An 18,096-nucleotide genomic window follows, 5' to 3' on the forward strand; every position below is an offset into this window, starting at 1 on the left:
GGCTCCGCAGCTCCCATTGTCGGGAACCGCAGCCAATGGGAGCTGCGGGGGCGGTGTCTGCAGGCGGAGGCAGTGCACGGAGCTAGGAGCTGAGGGAGCGAGGGACATGTCGCTGCTTCTGGGGAGCCCACCCCTGAGGTAAGCGCTGCCCCTCACCCCCTCCTGTGCGACAACCCCTAGCACTGAGTCCCCTCCCAGACAAAAACTCCTACTGCTGCTGATGGGGGGAGTGGGGAGCGAGACTGCCCCAGCAGCGGCTGGTGTGGCTGGCCCAGGGGCTGCCTGAATTGCTCAGGCGGCCCCCGGGCCAGCTGCACCGGCTGCTGCAGAAGTCACAAAGGTCCTGGAAAGTCACGGAATCTGTGACTTCCGTGACAAACTCGCAGCCTCACTTACAAGTCATACTTTGAACAAAGATTATTACAATAGTGTGTAGGGTGTGAATGCAGAGCTGTATTCTGTCACACGATTACACCGCGTCGCCCAGGGCAGATGGAGGGCCCAGGGCTCCCCACAGCGGCCTGGACTCCCTGGGCAGCAGGCTGGCTCTGCCTTCTGGCCTGGCCAGGGGACGGGCCCCTGGGGGGAAGAGGAGGAGCAGAGGTGGGGCCACTGAGAGGGGCCGGCTGGGAAGAGGCTGGTGCTGCAGGCAGGGGTCGCGAAGTGCAGCCCCTGCTTGCGTTGCTCCGCGCCTGCCTGATGCTTGCATTTTGGCGGGGCAATGCAGCTCACTGCCCCTCAAACTACGCTCATGTTAAGAAGTGGATGGGCCTGGCCCACCCACTGTGAAAAGTAAGGGGACCGTGGCCTCCTGGTCCCCCCATTCCAGCACCCCTGTCTCCATTCCCCTGATTATCCTATTAGGTCTTCTCTGTACCTATTGCAGTTTAAATTAATCTTTCTGGAACATGGGAGACGAGAACTCTACACAGTATGCCAGATGAGATCTTACCAGTGCCTTGTGCAATGTCATTAATACTTCTCAGCCTTTGCTGGAAATGCCTCGGCTAATACGTTGTAAGATCATATGATCATCCTCACTGAAAACCAACGCAAAATGCGAATTTAGCTTCTGGGCTATACTGTAGCTTATCTTTAATCTCTTTCCCATCCACAGTGCATAGTGGGCCTACCACTTCCTTCCTTATTCTCTTTTCATTTATGTAACTAAAAAACCACTCAGTATTTGTTTTATTTCATTTGGCAAGAGCTAATTCCGCGTCACTCTCAGCAATTCTCACTTTATTCGAACATTTTTCTATCTTCCTTGATGTAGCTTTCTTTGCTCGTCATTTTCCCTTTCCATATTGGTGGTTATCCAGCCAGCCAGGTCTGGAGCCTTTCCCTACAAGTTTCCCCCCCTTGTTTGGGATGTAAATTTCAGCTAGCTTTTGTACAGTTGGGCCAAAGAAATTCCAAGCTGCTTTTCCATTTCAGTCCTTGCGAACGTCAGTCCAGCGACTTCTTTAACTAATTCCCTTAATTTCCCAGTCTGCCCTCTTGCAACCTAGACCTTGCTCCCTCTGCTCTGTGATGCAAGTGCCTTGCACCAGCCCTTTACCTGGCACAATTTTTCCCTGGCAGTGATCACTGAATAATTAAAAAAGAGAAAAGTTGCAAAATTTGTACAAAGCCTTTATAAAGGCACAGAAATGGCCCTACTTTTCATGCCCCAATAGTGCATTGAATGGATGAACTATGCCGTGAGTGACAGCATCGCTTTCATTAGCATTCACCAATCCCACTGTCACGTACTTTGCTTTGTGTCTCTCTCCTTTTCACTGCCCTTCACTTTAATTAACTACGGCTCCCATCTATCAGTCTCCGACCCTACAGGCAGCTAGAGTTCTTCTGGATCACTGAGGACCATGACAAACAGGTGTCAAATCCTTGTGGCAATGCGATTGGCTTCTGTATCTCCATCTCTCCCTGGTAGCCTGTTGTGGTTTGGACACTCCAGAGTATGCATTAGAAGGTCTGCGGGAAGCTGGGATTTGGCCAGGGCCATGGAGATGAGGATGTCAGAGGCTACAAGGGAAAATTGCAGGGTCCCCAGTGGGACATTCCCCTCTTGTCTCAGGGACAGAGCCTGAGCTGAGATCCCGTCCCCACTCGGAACCAAGGGTGGATTCTCTCCCCAGTGAAAGAGACCAGCAGGAAAGTATAGATCAGAACCTTGTTATCAGCGTCGAAAAATGTCACCTGCCTCTGTTCATAGTCCAGAGAAACACGGATCTTCTGGGGGCTGTAGCTCATGGACAGGAAGGTTGTTGGGCAGGTGAGAGCTCGGTACTGGCCCTCCCACTGTCGCACAGCCCAGATCCCCCCCTCAGGATTCAGGATGATCTCTCCCTTCCTCCTCACAGACTCTCTGGCCACCCCCACGGCCCACCGTCCCCCATCTCCCACGTCCACCTCCCAGAAATGTCTCCCCGAGGTGAATCCCTCACAGCCCAGCACACAGAGAATAAAATCAAATCTCTTGGGATTATCAGGGAGATCCTGCTGTGTGTTTCCCCATCTCACGCATTTCCGATCTGCAGACACGATGAGCCTGGGATGAGCCGTGTCTGGATCCAGAGTCACATTCGCTGGGGAGAGAGAGAGCATCCGAGCGTTAGGGGCAGAGCTCAGATCTGGGGGAGGCTGGGACCATTTCTCACACTCCCCAGCAGCCCCGTTCTGGCTGGGACAGTCCCTAGTTTTCTGTCTTTCTGTCCTGGGTCCCAGGGAATTGCCTCTGTGCTGGGGCTGAGCCAGGATTTCACTGCAGTTCCCTCCTTCCAGACACTAAAGATGCTGTTACAGCTGCTGTTGTGGTTGCAGAGCTTGGCTCTCTGTCTTTTTCCTATTACCTCTCCCTGGACAGGTCTTGCAAGTTCTTTCTACCTCTCCACAACCTATATACTGGTTTCAAGGAAGATTTTAATCAACTGTCAATAAGTTCACTCCATTTTTTAAAATACGATTTTGTGCAGCACTAGACCCGTCCACTCATGGCACTAAAACTGTTACAAACATGGGGGAATTAGCCTGTGAGCATTATAAATGTCACTTTCCAGACAAGGTTTCCCCATACATAGAATCAGAGAATCGTAGGACTGGAAGGGACCTCGAGAGCAGTGGCGTAGCCAGGTGGAGAAAACAGGGGGAGCAGAGATAACAAGGGTACCACCCGCTTGTACTCACCCGGTGGCGCTCCGGGTCTTCGGCGTCGGGTCCTTCACTCGCTCCGGTCTTCGGCGGCACTGAAGGACCCCCCCCGCCACCGAAGACTGGAGCGAGTGAAGGACCCGACGCGGAAGAGCTGCTGAAGACCCGGAGCGCCGCCTGACCGGCTGCCAAAGACCCGGAGCACCGCTGGGTGAGTAAAAATTAAAAAGGTGCCAAGACATTAAAAAGGCCCCACTTGTGCTCGGTGTGGGAGTGGCCGCTGCCCCACTCCCCCCATAGCTACGCTACTGCTCAAGCGGTCGTCTAGTCCAGCCCCCTGCACTCGTGGCAGGACTAAGTATTATCTAGACCATCCCTGACAGGTGTTTGTCCAACCTACTCTTAAAAATCCCCAGCAGCCCCAGTTTTTCCTCATGTCCAAATTAACATGTTTGCACTCGGGTGTGCATAATGTTAATTTAAGGGACATGCTAACGTCGGCACATTGGTACCTAAGATGCTGTAGACCAGTGGTTTTCAACCTGTGGACCACAGGCCACTGGGGGTCTGCAGACTATGTCTAAAGCATCCGTGAAAGGTCGTCATTACCATAGACCAGTGGTTTTCAACCTGTGCCCACAAACCCTGGGGGCCTGCAGACTATGTCTGAGATTTCCAAAGAGGTCCGCACTTCCATTTGAAATTTTTTAGAGGTCCGCAAGTGAAAAAAGGTTGAAAACCGCATCTGGGCTGTGTTTGCATAGGAATGGTCAAACGACCATGTGATACAGATCCACCAGATGGTATGTTCCATTAAAGAAAAGGTCACACAGCCATTTTCAGTGTACATGTTCATTACAAACACCCAGTTTTATTTTATTTCTACATCAGCAGTTTCACCAACCTCTAATTTCATCCTTCTAATTTTCTTCAAATAATTTTTTTTTAAAGACACATTCAGGGGACCCAGGTGCAATGTTGGATAAAATAACCATTGGATAAATGTTTAATGCTCTAGCTTTTCGCTGAAAAAAGACGGTCAACATGGTCTGTCTGGGGTATCGTGCCCCCCCCGCCTCCCAATCCTCAGTCACAGTGAGTGCCCAGCACAGGATTCCCCAGGCAGGGAGAATCAATCTCTACCTGTCACAGCAACCCCCTTCTCATTCACATGTTGAGCCTAGTTTGAGATGAGTTGGGTCTCTGATCCCAGAAAGGTTTTTCCACAATCACTGAGAATCTGAGGCCCAAATCCCTGTAAAACTCACCCTTTGTATGTGTTTTTGTTACACCCTGTGGCAGAGACAATTCCCATTCTCTCTTCAGTTCAGATGACAGCATGTCTAGAGTGAGGAGAAGGGGAGAGAGAGATGAGATTTCGGGCTGTCATGTTTATGGCCAGCTTTCTGCTATTAATTGACACAACTGTTCTTTAATTTTGAAACCCAAGCAGAAGGAAGGGGGTTGAGAGACAGAAGAAGGTTGAGAAATGAAGACATACAGGAAGAATTTCTAGGAAGGGCAAAGTATAATTAAACAGAATCAGGAATATTCTGGGAACACTTTGCATAATGAGGGGCCTGATTCTCATTTGCTCTGAGGACCCTTTGTATGGCTCTGACAGTGTAAAGAGGCCTTTACACACTTTAAAGCCCCTTCATACTGTCAGTCCGTAAAGGTGTTATAAATAACCGTAAAGGTGTTAGTGTAAATAAAGACCAGGCCTTATATCACTCGGTCCATCCAAGGATTTCAGGTGAACACTCTGCTCACACAGGGTCTGATTTTCAAGGGCTCTGTGCACCCACAGCTCTAACTGAAGTCAATGGGACGCGCTGGTGCTCAGCACTGCTGTATATCAGGCCCTCAGTGTTTGTTACATGTAGGGATCTGGAAGCATTTTAATACATCCACCAGTTGCACATCAGATCCACACCCTCCTGTGGGGACTGGAATGATTGTAATTGTCATTTTGAAGATGGGGACACTGAGGCAGGGAGAGGCTGATTTGGCGAAGGAGGTTAAGTCCATTAATGGTTATTGGCCAGGATGGGTAAGGAATGCTGTCCCTAGCCTCTGTTTGTCAGAGGGTGGAGATGGATGGCAGGAGAGAGATCACTTGATCATGACCTGTTAGGTTCACTCCCTCTGGGGCACCTGGCATTGGGCACTGTCGGCAGACAGGATACTGGGCTAGATGGACCTTTGGTCTGACCCAGACTGGCCATTCTTATGTTCTTATGAAGGTCGCACAGCGAGTCAATAGCAGAGCTGGAACAGAGCCCAGCAATCCCGACTCCCAGACTGCTGCACTATCTTTAGATATATTTCCTTTCTCTTTGTTATTAAATAGCAGTTTGGGGGGCTCTTGTCTCCATTTATAAACAGGATGAAGCCATAACTGAATGTTGTCAGGAGAATGTGACATGGCTCCCTTCACCTGGATTCTGTTTTTCTCATTACTTAGAAGAAATTTCTTAATGGAAAAAGGAATCACATTTGTATCATTATTGATTGTGAACAATAATTTATTTTTGCTTGGAAATTCCCCAGCCCTTTGCCCCCTGATTCAGGAGCTGTGTTTGAAAGTTAGGCTCTGGTTTATTTCAGTTTGATGTAAGCATCTAATCATAAGTAATCAGCTGGAGCCCATCACCTCCCAAAAGCACAGGTTTCAGCTTCCTCACTAGACCTTAGTACCTTTGAATTTCCTCAGAGTAGCCTTCAGGGCAATATTTTGCTGACACCAAAAATCAAGTTTGATTTCCAGCTTAGGAGAAATCTCCTCTGGCTGCTGGAACTTCCTTTTTTCACATCTAGAGAGCAACAAACTTTTTCCGGTTAACAAGCATTTTATTTTACTATGAAAATACTGAGCTGTGGGGCCTAGAGACAGAATTTCTCTGTGTGTCCCAGCCACAGAGCAGTTATATCCCAGCCAGTGGCAGTTCAAACTTTCCCCCTGGTGTCCCATGAATGTGCTTCAACCTGGCCCAGTGGGACCAGCTTTAGGGATAGGAAGGGAGTTCGATCCCCATGTGCAATTGACTCTTTGTCCTCTGTGCTTTGGTGGCCAACAGGTTCCCATATGTCTGCTAGTCACTCGGCTGTGGGCACCTGTCCACCTGGGTCTGGACTGAGATCAACTCCCCTCTCACCAGCCCATTCCTTAGGTTTCCAAATTGTCATCAAGACTTTTATTTGCTCCTGACCCTGGGCCCTACAGAACTCAAACCCCCAAGAGGTGAAAGGCTCATACTCCATTCCACAGGCCTGGGACATCTCCCCCACCCTGGGAAGGCAGGTGATCAGATAATACTGTTCACAGGCGCCAATTTTACAAAGCGCCGGGGGGCACTCGCCCCCTGGCTCTGCCCCAGGCCCCGCCCCGACTCCACCCCTTACCCCAAGGCCCCACCCCACCCCGCCTCTTCCCACCCAGTTCCGCCCCCTCCCCCACGCATGCCATGTCCTCGCTCCTCCTCCTCCCTCCCAGAGCCTCCCATATGTCACAAAACAGCTGATTGGGGCAGGCGGAGGCGTGGGGAGGGATGGGGAGTTGCTGATCCGTGGGGTCCACCGGTGGGCGGGAGACACTGGTGAGGACGGGGAGAGCTGATGGCGGGCTGCCGGTGGGTGTTCAGCACCCACCATTTTTTCCCCATGGGTACTCCAGCCCCAGAGCACCCACGGAATCGGCGCCTATGATACTGTTAGCTTTGCATGAAATGCAGGAACCCCAGGTTTCTATTAAACAGAGGGAGAGGCCTACTCCATGTGTCACCTTGCCCCACTTTGCTGTTGGGCCTGGAGGTGATTTTTTGGTAACGTGGTGTCCCAGCCTGTTCCTAGAATAATGAAGTACAAAGGCAATTGAGAAGGAGCCATCTACCTGTTCAAGGTGCATCTGATGCCCTATAGGGGAAACAGAGAGAAACAGGAAGTTCAGTTCCATGCACCATGCATTGGGGCTCTCTCCTGCTCTGGACAGGACTCGCTGTGCCATCATACGCTGAGCTCCCGACATGCTTCACTGGAGTTTGTGACTTTCCAAATTCAACTATGAATACCTGGATAAACAGGCCAGGTTTTCAGCAGCAACCACCGGATAGTCCCATGGAATAACGCAAGCAAGTTATAGTGAAATGGAAGCTCTGGTACAGCTAAAATGGATTATCACCTTGTCTACACTGAAGTGCTACGGCGGCAAAGCTGTATTGTTTTAAATGTAGACATACCCTGATTTAAAAGCAATATTGTAAAGTGCTCTAAAATCCACAAGAAGACTCTGATTTTACTTTAGATGTATTGTCAAAGGAATTCACATTAATTAGCGGCATGATGAAAGATTCTACTAGTCCATGTAAAGTAATCATGCTCCTCAACCATATCCTGAACAATTTGACTGATTGTGATCAAAGGAAAGCAAGTTTCTGGGACATTTGGCCGAGAGGTTCCTGACTCCCAGAGCCCCTACCAGGAATTGCATAGCATCTTTAGTGTCATGTAACTTCTTTGTGCAGTTAGGCAATATGAGTGGTCAGCGCAGAGAGGAGAATACGTGTGTGGATGGTGTTGGAGGAGTGCAAGGGATGTTGGGGTTGGGAGGATGCAGGGTCGGGGTTTGGCCTCTTTGCCAGCCTTTGGGGGTGTGTTGTGGCGCAACTGTTGAGGGGCCAGCTGTTTTATGACCCCTGAGTCAGGAAATAAGGAATTGTCCTCAAACAGATCTTCGCTCTGGGAGCTCAGAAGAGCTGACAGAGTACAACCATAAATGGGGGAAATTGACCACCTTCCCCTCCAGTGACATACCTGTTTGAGGAAGGGAAGGGGAGGGTTCTGTGGCCAGGGTAATTATTGCCAGTGAGCCAGAGTCAGGGGAGGGGGTTGATACAAATAAATTTCCCGGTGTGGCTCTAACACAGGCTCACCTGCAGGAATTCCCTCACCGGCTGCTGACACTTCTTATCCATCTCACCGATCAGCTCACTGAGATGGGAAATCTCCTCGGAGAGTTTGGCGACCTTTTCGTCCTGAATCTTCGCAATCTCCTTCTTCAGCTCTTCCAGTAATGCCAGCAGGGGTCGCTCTTGTTCCTTCAGAAACTGGCGCAGTTGCTCAAATTCAGACACAATCTTCTGCCTCTCGGCTTCCGTCTTTTCCTTTAGTGAACAATGACAAATCAGGAAAGGGCAGGTCAGAGTTTTGGAGACAATCAGGGTGAGTTTGTGCCAGAAGCACCCTAAAAGTGTGTGTGGGGGGGGCCCCACCGGCACTTGAACCATGGCCTGCCTCCCAGGCCGCCTCTTCCCCCTGAGACCCTACCCTTGCACTGCCTGTTACCCCCAGACCCCACCCTCGCACCATCCCTTGCCCCGCTCCCGTGCCGCCTATTCCCCTCAAAACCCCACTCTTGGCTCACTCCTTTCTGCCCCCTCCCCCAATCACTTGCCCCTATGGCTGATAAAAAGTGATGGGGCCATTGCCCCCTGATCACCCCGTTCCAGTGCCCTTGAGATGTGCAGGAGGGAAAATTCACCACAACCTCTAAAATTCAGCTTAAGATATTGCCTTAGAAATTTTCCCTATGGATGAGAGAGAAGATTTTCCTAGAGACCCCCCCCCAGCCAGCCCCATTTTCTGTTTATCATGTCTGTTATCTGGCATGATTAGAAATTCTTTTGCACTGGCCCCTGACAACCCAAGTCTATCAATAGAAAGGGCAGAAGGGGGTAGGACTCAGAATTCCCCGGGCAGACATCCATGAGGAGAAAAACCACAACACACAAAAACAACATTTAAATGGGTCAATGGTGCTATCCTGACAACAGTTACTCACACATACACACATGCACACAGAGAGAGCAACAACTCACCGAGAGCTGTGACACACAAAACAGACATGCACAAAAGTGTGCACACACAGAAACACAATTACAGAGAGATAGGGACACACACACTATCTCCCGTAGCACCACATGGCCACAGAGGAAAAACATACACTCCTCCATAATGCCACAGCAAAATATACCCTCAAAGATTGTTACCCCAAATAATAACTACTGGTTAATGACAATGGGACCTACCAGGAATTCCTGCAATTTCCTCTCTTCAGACTGTCTACATTTTGTGAGCTTTTCTTTCTCTTCCTTCAGCATTAGCAAATGGGTTTGGAATTGATCCTGAGAGGGAAGAAAAAGACTTGGTGTGGTTTTTTTTTTGCTTTGGCAGGAGTGGGCAGGGGTCTATTCCCACCATGGGAAAGAAAAAACAGCATTGCTGGAATTTAGTCTTTGATGAAACTCTTTCTAATGTGTCTCCATTGGCAGGAGGAAATAAAGCCAATTCCCTGAAAGCCCACTGGCTGGAGATGCTGGGTTAAGCCCTAGAATAAATTGCCTAGGGAGGCTGTGGAATCTCCATCATTGGAGATTTTTAAGAACAGGTTAGACAAACACCTGTCAGGGATGGTCTAGTTAATACTTAGTCCTGCCTTGAGTGCAGGGGACTGGACTAGACGACCTCTCAAAGTCCCTTCCAGTCCTACGATTCTATGATTCTCTCCAGCGATTCCCTTAGATCCTCTCACCAGGCAGTAATATTGACAGTGATCATTCTCGGCTGCCCAGTGCACAGCAGCAAGGGGCCCTGCACCCAGCGCTGCTCTGGCTTTGAGTGATCCGGATGGTTTGGTCCTCATAAATGAGTTTACCCTTGTTGGGATGGAAGTGAGTGATACAGACAAAAGGGGGGCAGTTCTGGGTTCGATCACAGCCCCTGTGTAACTGTAAGGCTCTAGAAACATGATCAATCTGTTCATCTCCTGAGTAAGGGGATGACATGGGGCAAGCAGAGTGAGTGTTCACCAACCCCTGGTTCATAGGGACCTGCTGAGGACATGCAGGAATGTGGCTGGGGCGCCCTGCACTCTGCCTTTTCTCAGCTGCCACAATCACCGATGGAAGCAGGGTGTAATGTAAGAGCAGCCCCCGGGGCTGGGGATCCAGGCAGGGCCCCTGGAGAAGCAGATATTCTCAGGAGGTGGAAAGATGTCATATAGCCACCTCTGCCCCCACTCTGACCCTGTGCTGAGCTCAGCTCTGTTGGGGGTGGAGAGTGAAGGACTGTGATCTATTTAAGGCACGGTGTGTACGTACCCTGCAGAGCATGTTCCGAACATAGGCAGCAGATGGGACAGGCCACTCCGAGTTTCTTTCCTACCTCCCCTTGGTCTTTGGCCATCCTGAAAGGCTGTAAATATTTGCGTGGGGGGGGGGGGCGGTGAGCGGGCAGGGACCTACTTGCAGATTTGGCTGGTCTATTATTGAATCATAATAATAATGAAGAGTGCAGTCGTGTAGCTTTTCTCACTCCCAGAGGCAGTACTGAAGGAAAGCATGTTCCCTGCCCTCCTTTCTGTCTGCACCTTCCCTCCAGACTAGAACAAAGGGATGTGTGCGCGCAGAACTGCAGTAAGAAGAAAAGGAGGACTTGTGGCACCTTAGAGACTAACCAATTTATTTGAGCATAAGCTTTCGTGAGCTACAGCTCACTTCATCGGATGCATACTGTGGAAAGTGTAGAAGATCTTTTTATATACACACAAAGCATGAAAAAATACCTCCCCCCACCCCACTCTCCTGCTGGTAATAGCTTATCTAAAGTGATCACTCTCCTTACAATGTGTATGATAATCAAGTTGGGCCATTTCCAGCACAAAGCCAGGATTTCTCACCCCCCCGCCCCACACAAACCCACTCTTCTGCTGGTAATAGCTTATCTAAAGTGACCACTCTCCTTACAATGTGTATGATAATCAAGGTGGGCCATTTCCAGCACAAATCCAGGGTTTAACAAGAATGTCTGGGGGGGGGTAGGAAAAAACAAGGGGAAATAGGTTACCTTGCATAATGACTTAGCCACTCCCAGTCTCTATTCAAGCCTAAGTTAATTGTATCCAATTTGCAAATGAATTCCAATTCAAAAGTTTCTCGCTGGAGTCTGGATTTGAAGTTTTTATGTTGTAATATAGCAACTTTCATGTCTGTAATCGTGTGACCAGAGAGATTGAAGTGTTCTCCGACTGGTTTATGAATGTTATAATTCTTGACATCTGATTTGTGTCCATTTATTCTTTTACGTAGAGACTGTTCAGTTTGACCAATGTACATGGCAGAGGGGCATTGCTGGCACATGATGGCATATATCACATTGGTGGATGTGCAGGTGAACGAGCCTCTGATGGTGTGGCTGATGTTATTAGGCCCTGTGATGGTGTCCCCTGAATAGATATGTGGGCACAGTTGGCAACGGGCTTTGTTGCAAGGATAGGTTCCTGGGTTAGTGGTTCTGTTGTGTGGTATGTGGTTGCTGGTGAGTATTTGCTTCAGGTTGGGGGGCTGTCTGTAGGCAAGGACTGGCCTGTCTCCCAAGATTTGTGAGAGTGTTGGGTCATCCTTCAGGATAGGTTGTAGATCCTTAATAATGCGTTGGAGGGGTTTTAGTTGGGGGCTGAAGGTGACGGCTAGTGGCGTTCTGTTATTTTCTTTGTTAGGCCTGTCCTGTAGTAGGTGACTTCTGGGAACTCTTCTGGCTCTATCAATCTGTTTCTTCACTTCCGCAGGTGGGTATTGTAGTTGTAAGAATGCTTGATAGAGATCTTGTAGGTGTTTGTCTCTGTCCGAGGGGTTGGAGCAAATGCGGTTGTATCGCAGAGCTTGGCTGTAGACGATGGATCGTGTGGTGTGGTCAGGGTGAAAGCTGGAGGCATGTAGGTAGGAATAGCGGTCAGTAGGTTTCCGCTATAGGGTGGTGTTTACGTGACCATCGTTTATTAGCACTGTAGTGTCCAGGAAGTGGATCTCTTGTGTGGACTGGACCAGGCTGAGGTTGATGGTGGGATGGAAATTGTTGAAATCATGGTGGAATTCCTCAAGGGCTTCTTTTCCATGGGTCCAGATGATGAAGATGTCATCAATATAGCGCAAGTAGAGTAGGGGCTTTAGGGGACGAGAGCTGAGGAAGCGTTGTTCTAAGTCAGCCATAAAAATGTTGGCATACTGTGGGGCCGTGCAGGTACCCATAGCGGTGTCGCTGATCTGAAGGTATACATTGTCCCCAAATGTAAAATAGTTATGGGTAAGGACAAAGTCACAAAGTTCAGCCACCAGGTTAGCCGTGACATTATCGGGGATAGTGTTCTTGACGGGTTGTAGTCCATCTTTGTGTGGAATGTTGGTGTAGAGGGCTTCTACATCCATAGTGGCCAGGATAGTGTTTTCTGGAAGGTCACCGATGGATTATAGTTTCCTCAGGAAGTCAGTGGTGTCTCGAAGGTAGCTGGGAGTGCTGGTAGCGTAGGGCCTGAGGAGGGAGTCTACATAGCCAGACAATCCTGCTGTCAGGGTGCCAATGCCTGAGATGATGGGGCGCCCAGGATTTCCAGGTTTATGGATCTTGGGTAGTAGATAGAATATCCCAGGTCGGTGTTCCAGGGGTGTGTCTGTGCGGATTTGATCTTGTGCTTTTTCAGGGAGTTTCTTGAGCAAATGCTGTAGTTGCTTTTGGTAACTCTCAGTGGGATCAGAGGGTAATGGCTTGTAGAAAGTGGTGTTGGAGAGCTGCCGAACAGCCTCTTGTTCATATTCCGACCTATTCATGATGACAATAGCACCTTCTTTGTCAGCCTTTTTGATTATGATGTCAGAGTTGTTTCTGAGGCTGTGGATGGCATTGTGTTCCGCACGGTTGAGATTATGGGGCAAGTGATGCTGCTTTTCCACAATTTCAGCCCGTGCCCGTCGGCGGAAGCACTCTCTGTAGGAGTCCAGTCTGCTGTTTTGACCTTCAGGAGGAGTCCACCTAGACTCCTTCTTTTTGTAGTGTTGGTAGGGAGGTCTCTGTGGATTAGTATGTTGTTCAGAGGTATGCTGGAAATATTCCTTGAGTCGGAGATGTCGAAAATAGGATTCTAGGTCACCACAGAACTGTATCATATTCGTGGGGGTGGAGGGGGAGAAGGAGAGGCCCCGAGATAGGACAGCTGCTTCTGCTGGGCTGCGAGTATAGTTGGATAGGTTAACAATATTGGTGGGTGGGTTGAGGGAACCATTGCTGTGGCCCCTTGTGGCATGTAGTACTTTAGAAAGTTTAGTGTCCTTTTTCTTTTGTAGAGAAGCAAAGTGTGTGTTGTAAATGGCTTGTCTAGTTTTAGTAAAGTCCAGCCACGAGGAAGCTTGTGTGGAAGGTTGGTTTTTTATGAGAGTATCCATTTTTGAGAGCTCATTCTTAATCTTTCCCTGTTTGCTGTAGAGGATGTTGATCAGGTGATTCTGCACTCCCAGCTATCTTCGAGACACCACTGACTTCCTGAGGAAACTACAATCCATTGGTGATCTTCCTGATAACACCATCCTGGCCACTATGGATGTAGAAGCCCTCTACACCAACATTCCACACAAAGATGGACTACAAGCCGTCAAGAACACTATCCCCGATAATGTCACGGCTAACCTGGTGGCTGAACTTTGTGACTTTGTCCTTACCCATAACTATTTTACATTTGGGGACAATGTATACCTTCAGATCAGCGGCACTGCTATGGGTACCCGCACGGCCCCACAGTATGCCAACATTTTTATGGCTGACTTAGAACAACGCTTCCTCAGCTCTCGTCCTCTAACGCCCCTACTCTACTTGCACTATATTGATGACATCTTCATCATCTGGACCCATGGAAAAGAAGCCCTTGAGGAATTCCACCATGATTTCAACAATTTCCATCCCACCATCAACCTCAGCCTGGTCCAGTCCACACAAGAGATCCACTTCCTGGACACTACAGTGCTAATAAACGATGGTCACGTAAACACCACCCTATAGCGGAAACCTACTGACCGCTATTCCTACCTACATGCCTCCAGCTTTCACCCTGACCACACCACACGATCCATCGTCTACAGCCAAGCTCTGCGATACAACCGCATTTGCTCCAACCCCTCGGACAGAGACAAACACCTACAAGATCTCTATCAAGCATTCTTACAACTACAATACCCACCTGCGGAAGTGAAGAAACAGATTGATAGAGCCAGAAGAGTTCCCAGAAGTTACCTACTACAGGACAGGCCTAACAAAGAAAATAACAGAACGCCACTAGCCGTCACCTTCAGCCCCCAACTAAAACCCCTCCAACGCATTATTAAGGATCTACAACCTATCCTGAAGGATGACCCAACACTCTCACAAATCTTGGGAGACAGGCCAGTCCTTGCCTACAGACAGCCCCCCAACCTGAAGCAAATACTCACCAGCAACCACATACCACACAACAGAACCACTAACCCAGGAACCTATCCTTGCAACAAAGCCCATTGCCAACTGTGCCCACATATCTATTCAGGGGACACCATCACAGGGCCTAATAACATCAGCCACACTATCAGAGGCTCGTTCACCTGCACATCCACCAATGTGATATATGCCATCATGTGCCAGCAATGCCCCTCTGCCATGTACATTGGTCAAACTGGACAGTCTCTACGTAAAAGAATAAATGGACACAAATCAGATGTCAAGAATTATAACATTCATAAACCAGTCGGAGAACACTTCAATCTCTCTGGTCACACGATTTCAGAGTGAAAGTTGCTACATTACAACAAAAAAACTTCAAATCCAGACTCCAGCGAGAAACTGTTGAATTGGAATTCATTTGCAAATTGGATACAATTAACTTAGGCTTGAATAGAGACTGGGAGTGGCTAAGTCATTATGCAAGGTAACCTATTTCCCCTTGTTTTTTCCTACCCCCCTCCCCCAGACGTTCTTGTTAAACCCTGGATTTGTGCTGGAAATGGCCCACCTTGATTATCATATACATTGTAAGGAGAGTGGTCACTTTAGATAAGCTATTACCAGCAGGAGAGTGGGTTTGTGTTGGGGGGAGGGGGTGGGTGGGTGAGAAAACCTGGATTTGTGTTGGAAATGGCCCAACTTGATTATCATACACATTATAAGGAGAGTGATCACTTTAGATAAGCTATTACCAGCAGGAGAGTGGGGTGGGAGGAGGTATTTTTTCATGCTTTGTGTGTATATAAAAAGATCTTCTACACTTTCCACAGTATGCATCCGATGAAGTGAGCTGTAGCTCACGAAAGCTTATGCTCAAATAAATTGGTTAGTCTCTAAGGTGCCACAAGTACTCCTTTTCTTTTTGCGAATACAGACTAACATGGCTGTTACTCTGAAAACTGCAGTAAGGTAAGCCAGGACTCTATTCTAGACAACTTAGAGAGCTTCATTCACCAGCATGCTGGATCTTTCTGCCCTTGCTCTCATGGCCCAGCCCTTGCATTAGAGATGACCCCCCTGCTCCAGCACTTGGAATGCTGGGTGCACCCCCTTCTTCTAGTGTACCAGATCCAGCAGCATGGGGCCCTTCTGCCACTCAGGAATAGCCACAAAGGTGCCACACGCCCCAGGAACAGCAGGGAAGGCAGCAGGTCCTCAGAGTCAGGGGAGCAGCTGGGCCCCATCAAATGCTCCCCGCAGCAGTCAGGGTTTATCTGCTTGGGAGAATTGGTTGGATCTAGTTAGCTCTTCCCCTGATGACACACCTGGAGCCCCCTGCTGGGGTGTGGTTGATGGGGACCCCAGAGCAGTAGGTCTTGGAGTTAACACCCTCTTTGGATTGATGGATCAGTTCTAGCCCCTTGGAGCTATTGTCTCAGGCTCTCTGCAAACTCAGGCAAGCCTTGCCATATCACTTATGCTTGGTTCTCATTTCCAAGCTATTCTTTGCAAGAATGAAGGCCAGGAGCTTACTTTTTGGTGGTTTTGTTGAGACTGGAAATTGAAGGTGTGATGCAAGCGGGTGACTCCAGGAGCTAGGGTCCTTATGCCTGTGCCTTAATCCAGCCCCATATGTGCTCCATGCAGCAGAGGGAGGACTGCTGTGTTCATCATGAAGGTGAATGCCCTGCTTGAAGTGCCTGGGCTGTCAGGGATGTGTTGGGAGCAGCTCATTCCCCCTCCATTCCCGGCCTGGCAGCAGAAACTGCCTCACTGTGAGCTCAGGTGACCATCTCTCCCTAATGAATAGTGCAGGGTTGGCAGGCTGGGACAGCACCTGCCCAGAGGGAGGAACCTGCAGGGGAGAGATTTGGATGGAGCTAGAGACTAGGGGAAAAAATGTAGGAAATTAGGGGACTCTGTGGCTTCTAGAATGACTCCAAAAAGACTCTAGATGCCCTGGGAGCAAAGTTCAGATTAGACTGCAAATGAAAGGACCAAATGAACCCAGATCCAGAGTGTTTCCTACCTGATATTTCTGGGCAGCCTCCTTCATGAGCAGCACCGTGTGAGATCTGTGCTCGGGGGATTTCTCGCAAACCACACACACGGCTTCCCCGTCCTCTTCGCAGAACAGGTTGAGTTTCTCCTGGTGTTTCTTGCACAGATTCCATTCTTTAACTATTTCTGTTAATCTTGCCAGGTCCCAGTTGGGCCGGAGATTCTCCTTCTGGATCCGAGCTCTGCACATGGGACAGCACAAAGGGTCATAGTCCCCTTTTGTCCATGTGTCACAGTGCTGAGAGATGCAGTCCCGGCAGAAGTTGTGCCCACAGTCTACGCTCACCGGCTCCGTGAAATAGTTTCTGCAGATGGGACATTTGGTTTCCTCTTGGAGTCCCTGTTCAGAAGTCCCTGAAGCCATGGCAGCGCGGAGCTGGGCTTCCATTCTCTCTGCCTTCTGCTCCAGATCAGAAGTGATTCTGCTGATAATGAAAGGTCCCTGCCTGATCTGCTATCAGCTGCTCTCCAGCACAGGAGCAGAAGGTGCAGAAAAAGGAGGGGGTGGGAGAAGGAATAGAGGAAAGATAAGAAAATAAGGAAGTTTGACCTACATGGGGCGAGGGGGAGAAGGAATGCGAGGGGAAGGGGGTAGAGAAATAAAAAGGGAATGGAAAGAAAAGGCGGGGGGAGGATAAAGTAAGTGGGTGATGAATATGAAAAGAAACAAATTTAGGCTGCTCTTCATCTGAAACGAGTGTGTCTCAGACACATACAGATTTGCACTGAAATAACCAGTGGGGGGAATTAAACCCATATAGTTGTGTCAGTGACAGTCGTGTGCGTCGGTCCGGCCTGGCTGTGCTGCATTAGATGCTGAACAGTCTAACATCCCCATCCCAGGGACTGCCAGACTTACAATCACTTCCTGGCTTAATATCAGAGGCATCCTGTGACCTGGGAACAAGTTGTGTCCTACTTGCTGTGGGCTGATTCTGTCAGTATTTTCTCCCGACTTCACCTGGAACATGAAGATTTCTGTACAGAGCGACCCTTGAACCGAAGGGTGATTTTTTTTGCGGTAAGTTTTATGACTTTTCTGAGTCGACAGTTCACATCCACGCCCGTTTCCAGACTCCAGTAAAGCCTCAGAAAAACAGATTTTGGTTTTAAATTTTCAAAACAACAAGAAGAAAAGGCAAAGGAACAATTTGTAGCCCATACAGAGAAAATGTAACTAACACCACACACAGCTTTTTTCAAGGGAGTCAGTGTGTTTTGCCATGACTAAGACCTAGCAGAGAGGGGACACATAGCAGAGAGGAGAATGTGTTTGTTTTGGAGATGATTAATCATTTACTAATCTGACCCCATGACTTGCTCTGGGGACAAGCCTGAATTCCACAGAGATGGGTAAATCTCCCCAGTTGTAAGTAACAGGGACATGTTTGCTCCAGCAGAGATATCACATATGTCCTGTGTTAATGAGCACAGTAGCATGTGACCCTGTCTTTAGAGGTTATATCCTAATGCCCAGACACAAGGGAAAAGAAATAACTTTGCCCACATGTAAGCGGGGAATGGTCCAGCTATTGCGGGGAAGAACTTTCCTGGCTTATACACCGCCCTGGTGGAATGGGCTAGCGA

General features: G+C 48.9%; 1 protein-coding gene across 1 annotated transcript; it reads right to left on the minus strand.

Annotated features, from left to right (window-relative positions):
* Positions 1-1,580: 1,580 nt before the first annotated feature.
* LOC140898400 (zinc finger protein RFP-like) lies at positions 1,581-17,166 on the minus strand. The gene is made up of 7 exons (XM_073312203.1): positions 16,478-17,166; positions 9,240-9,335; positions 8,085-8,315; positions 7,046-7,068; positions 5,854-5,969; positions 4,422-4,496; positions 1,581-2,591 (listed from the first exon to the last, which is right to left on the minus strand). Exons 1-7 carry the CDS (start codon positions 16,895-16,897, stop codon positions 2,077-2,079), a joined length of 1,476 nt encoding a protein of 491 aa, XP_073168304.1. The 5' UTR covers positions 16,898-17,166; the 3' UTR covers positions 1,581-2,076.
* Between the last annotated feature and the right edge of the window lie 930 nt (positions 17,167-18,096).

This window comes from Lepidochelys kempii, chromosome 14 (assembly GCF_965140265.1).
Source record: "Lepidochelys kempii isolate rLepKem1 chromosome 14, rLepKem1.hap2, whole genome shotgun sequence".
Classification (NCBI taxonomy): domain Eukaryota; kingdom Metazoa; phylum Chordata; order Testudines; family Cheloniidae; genus Lepidochelys; species Lepidochelys kempii.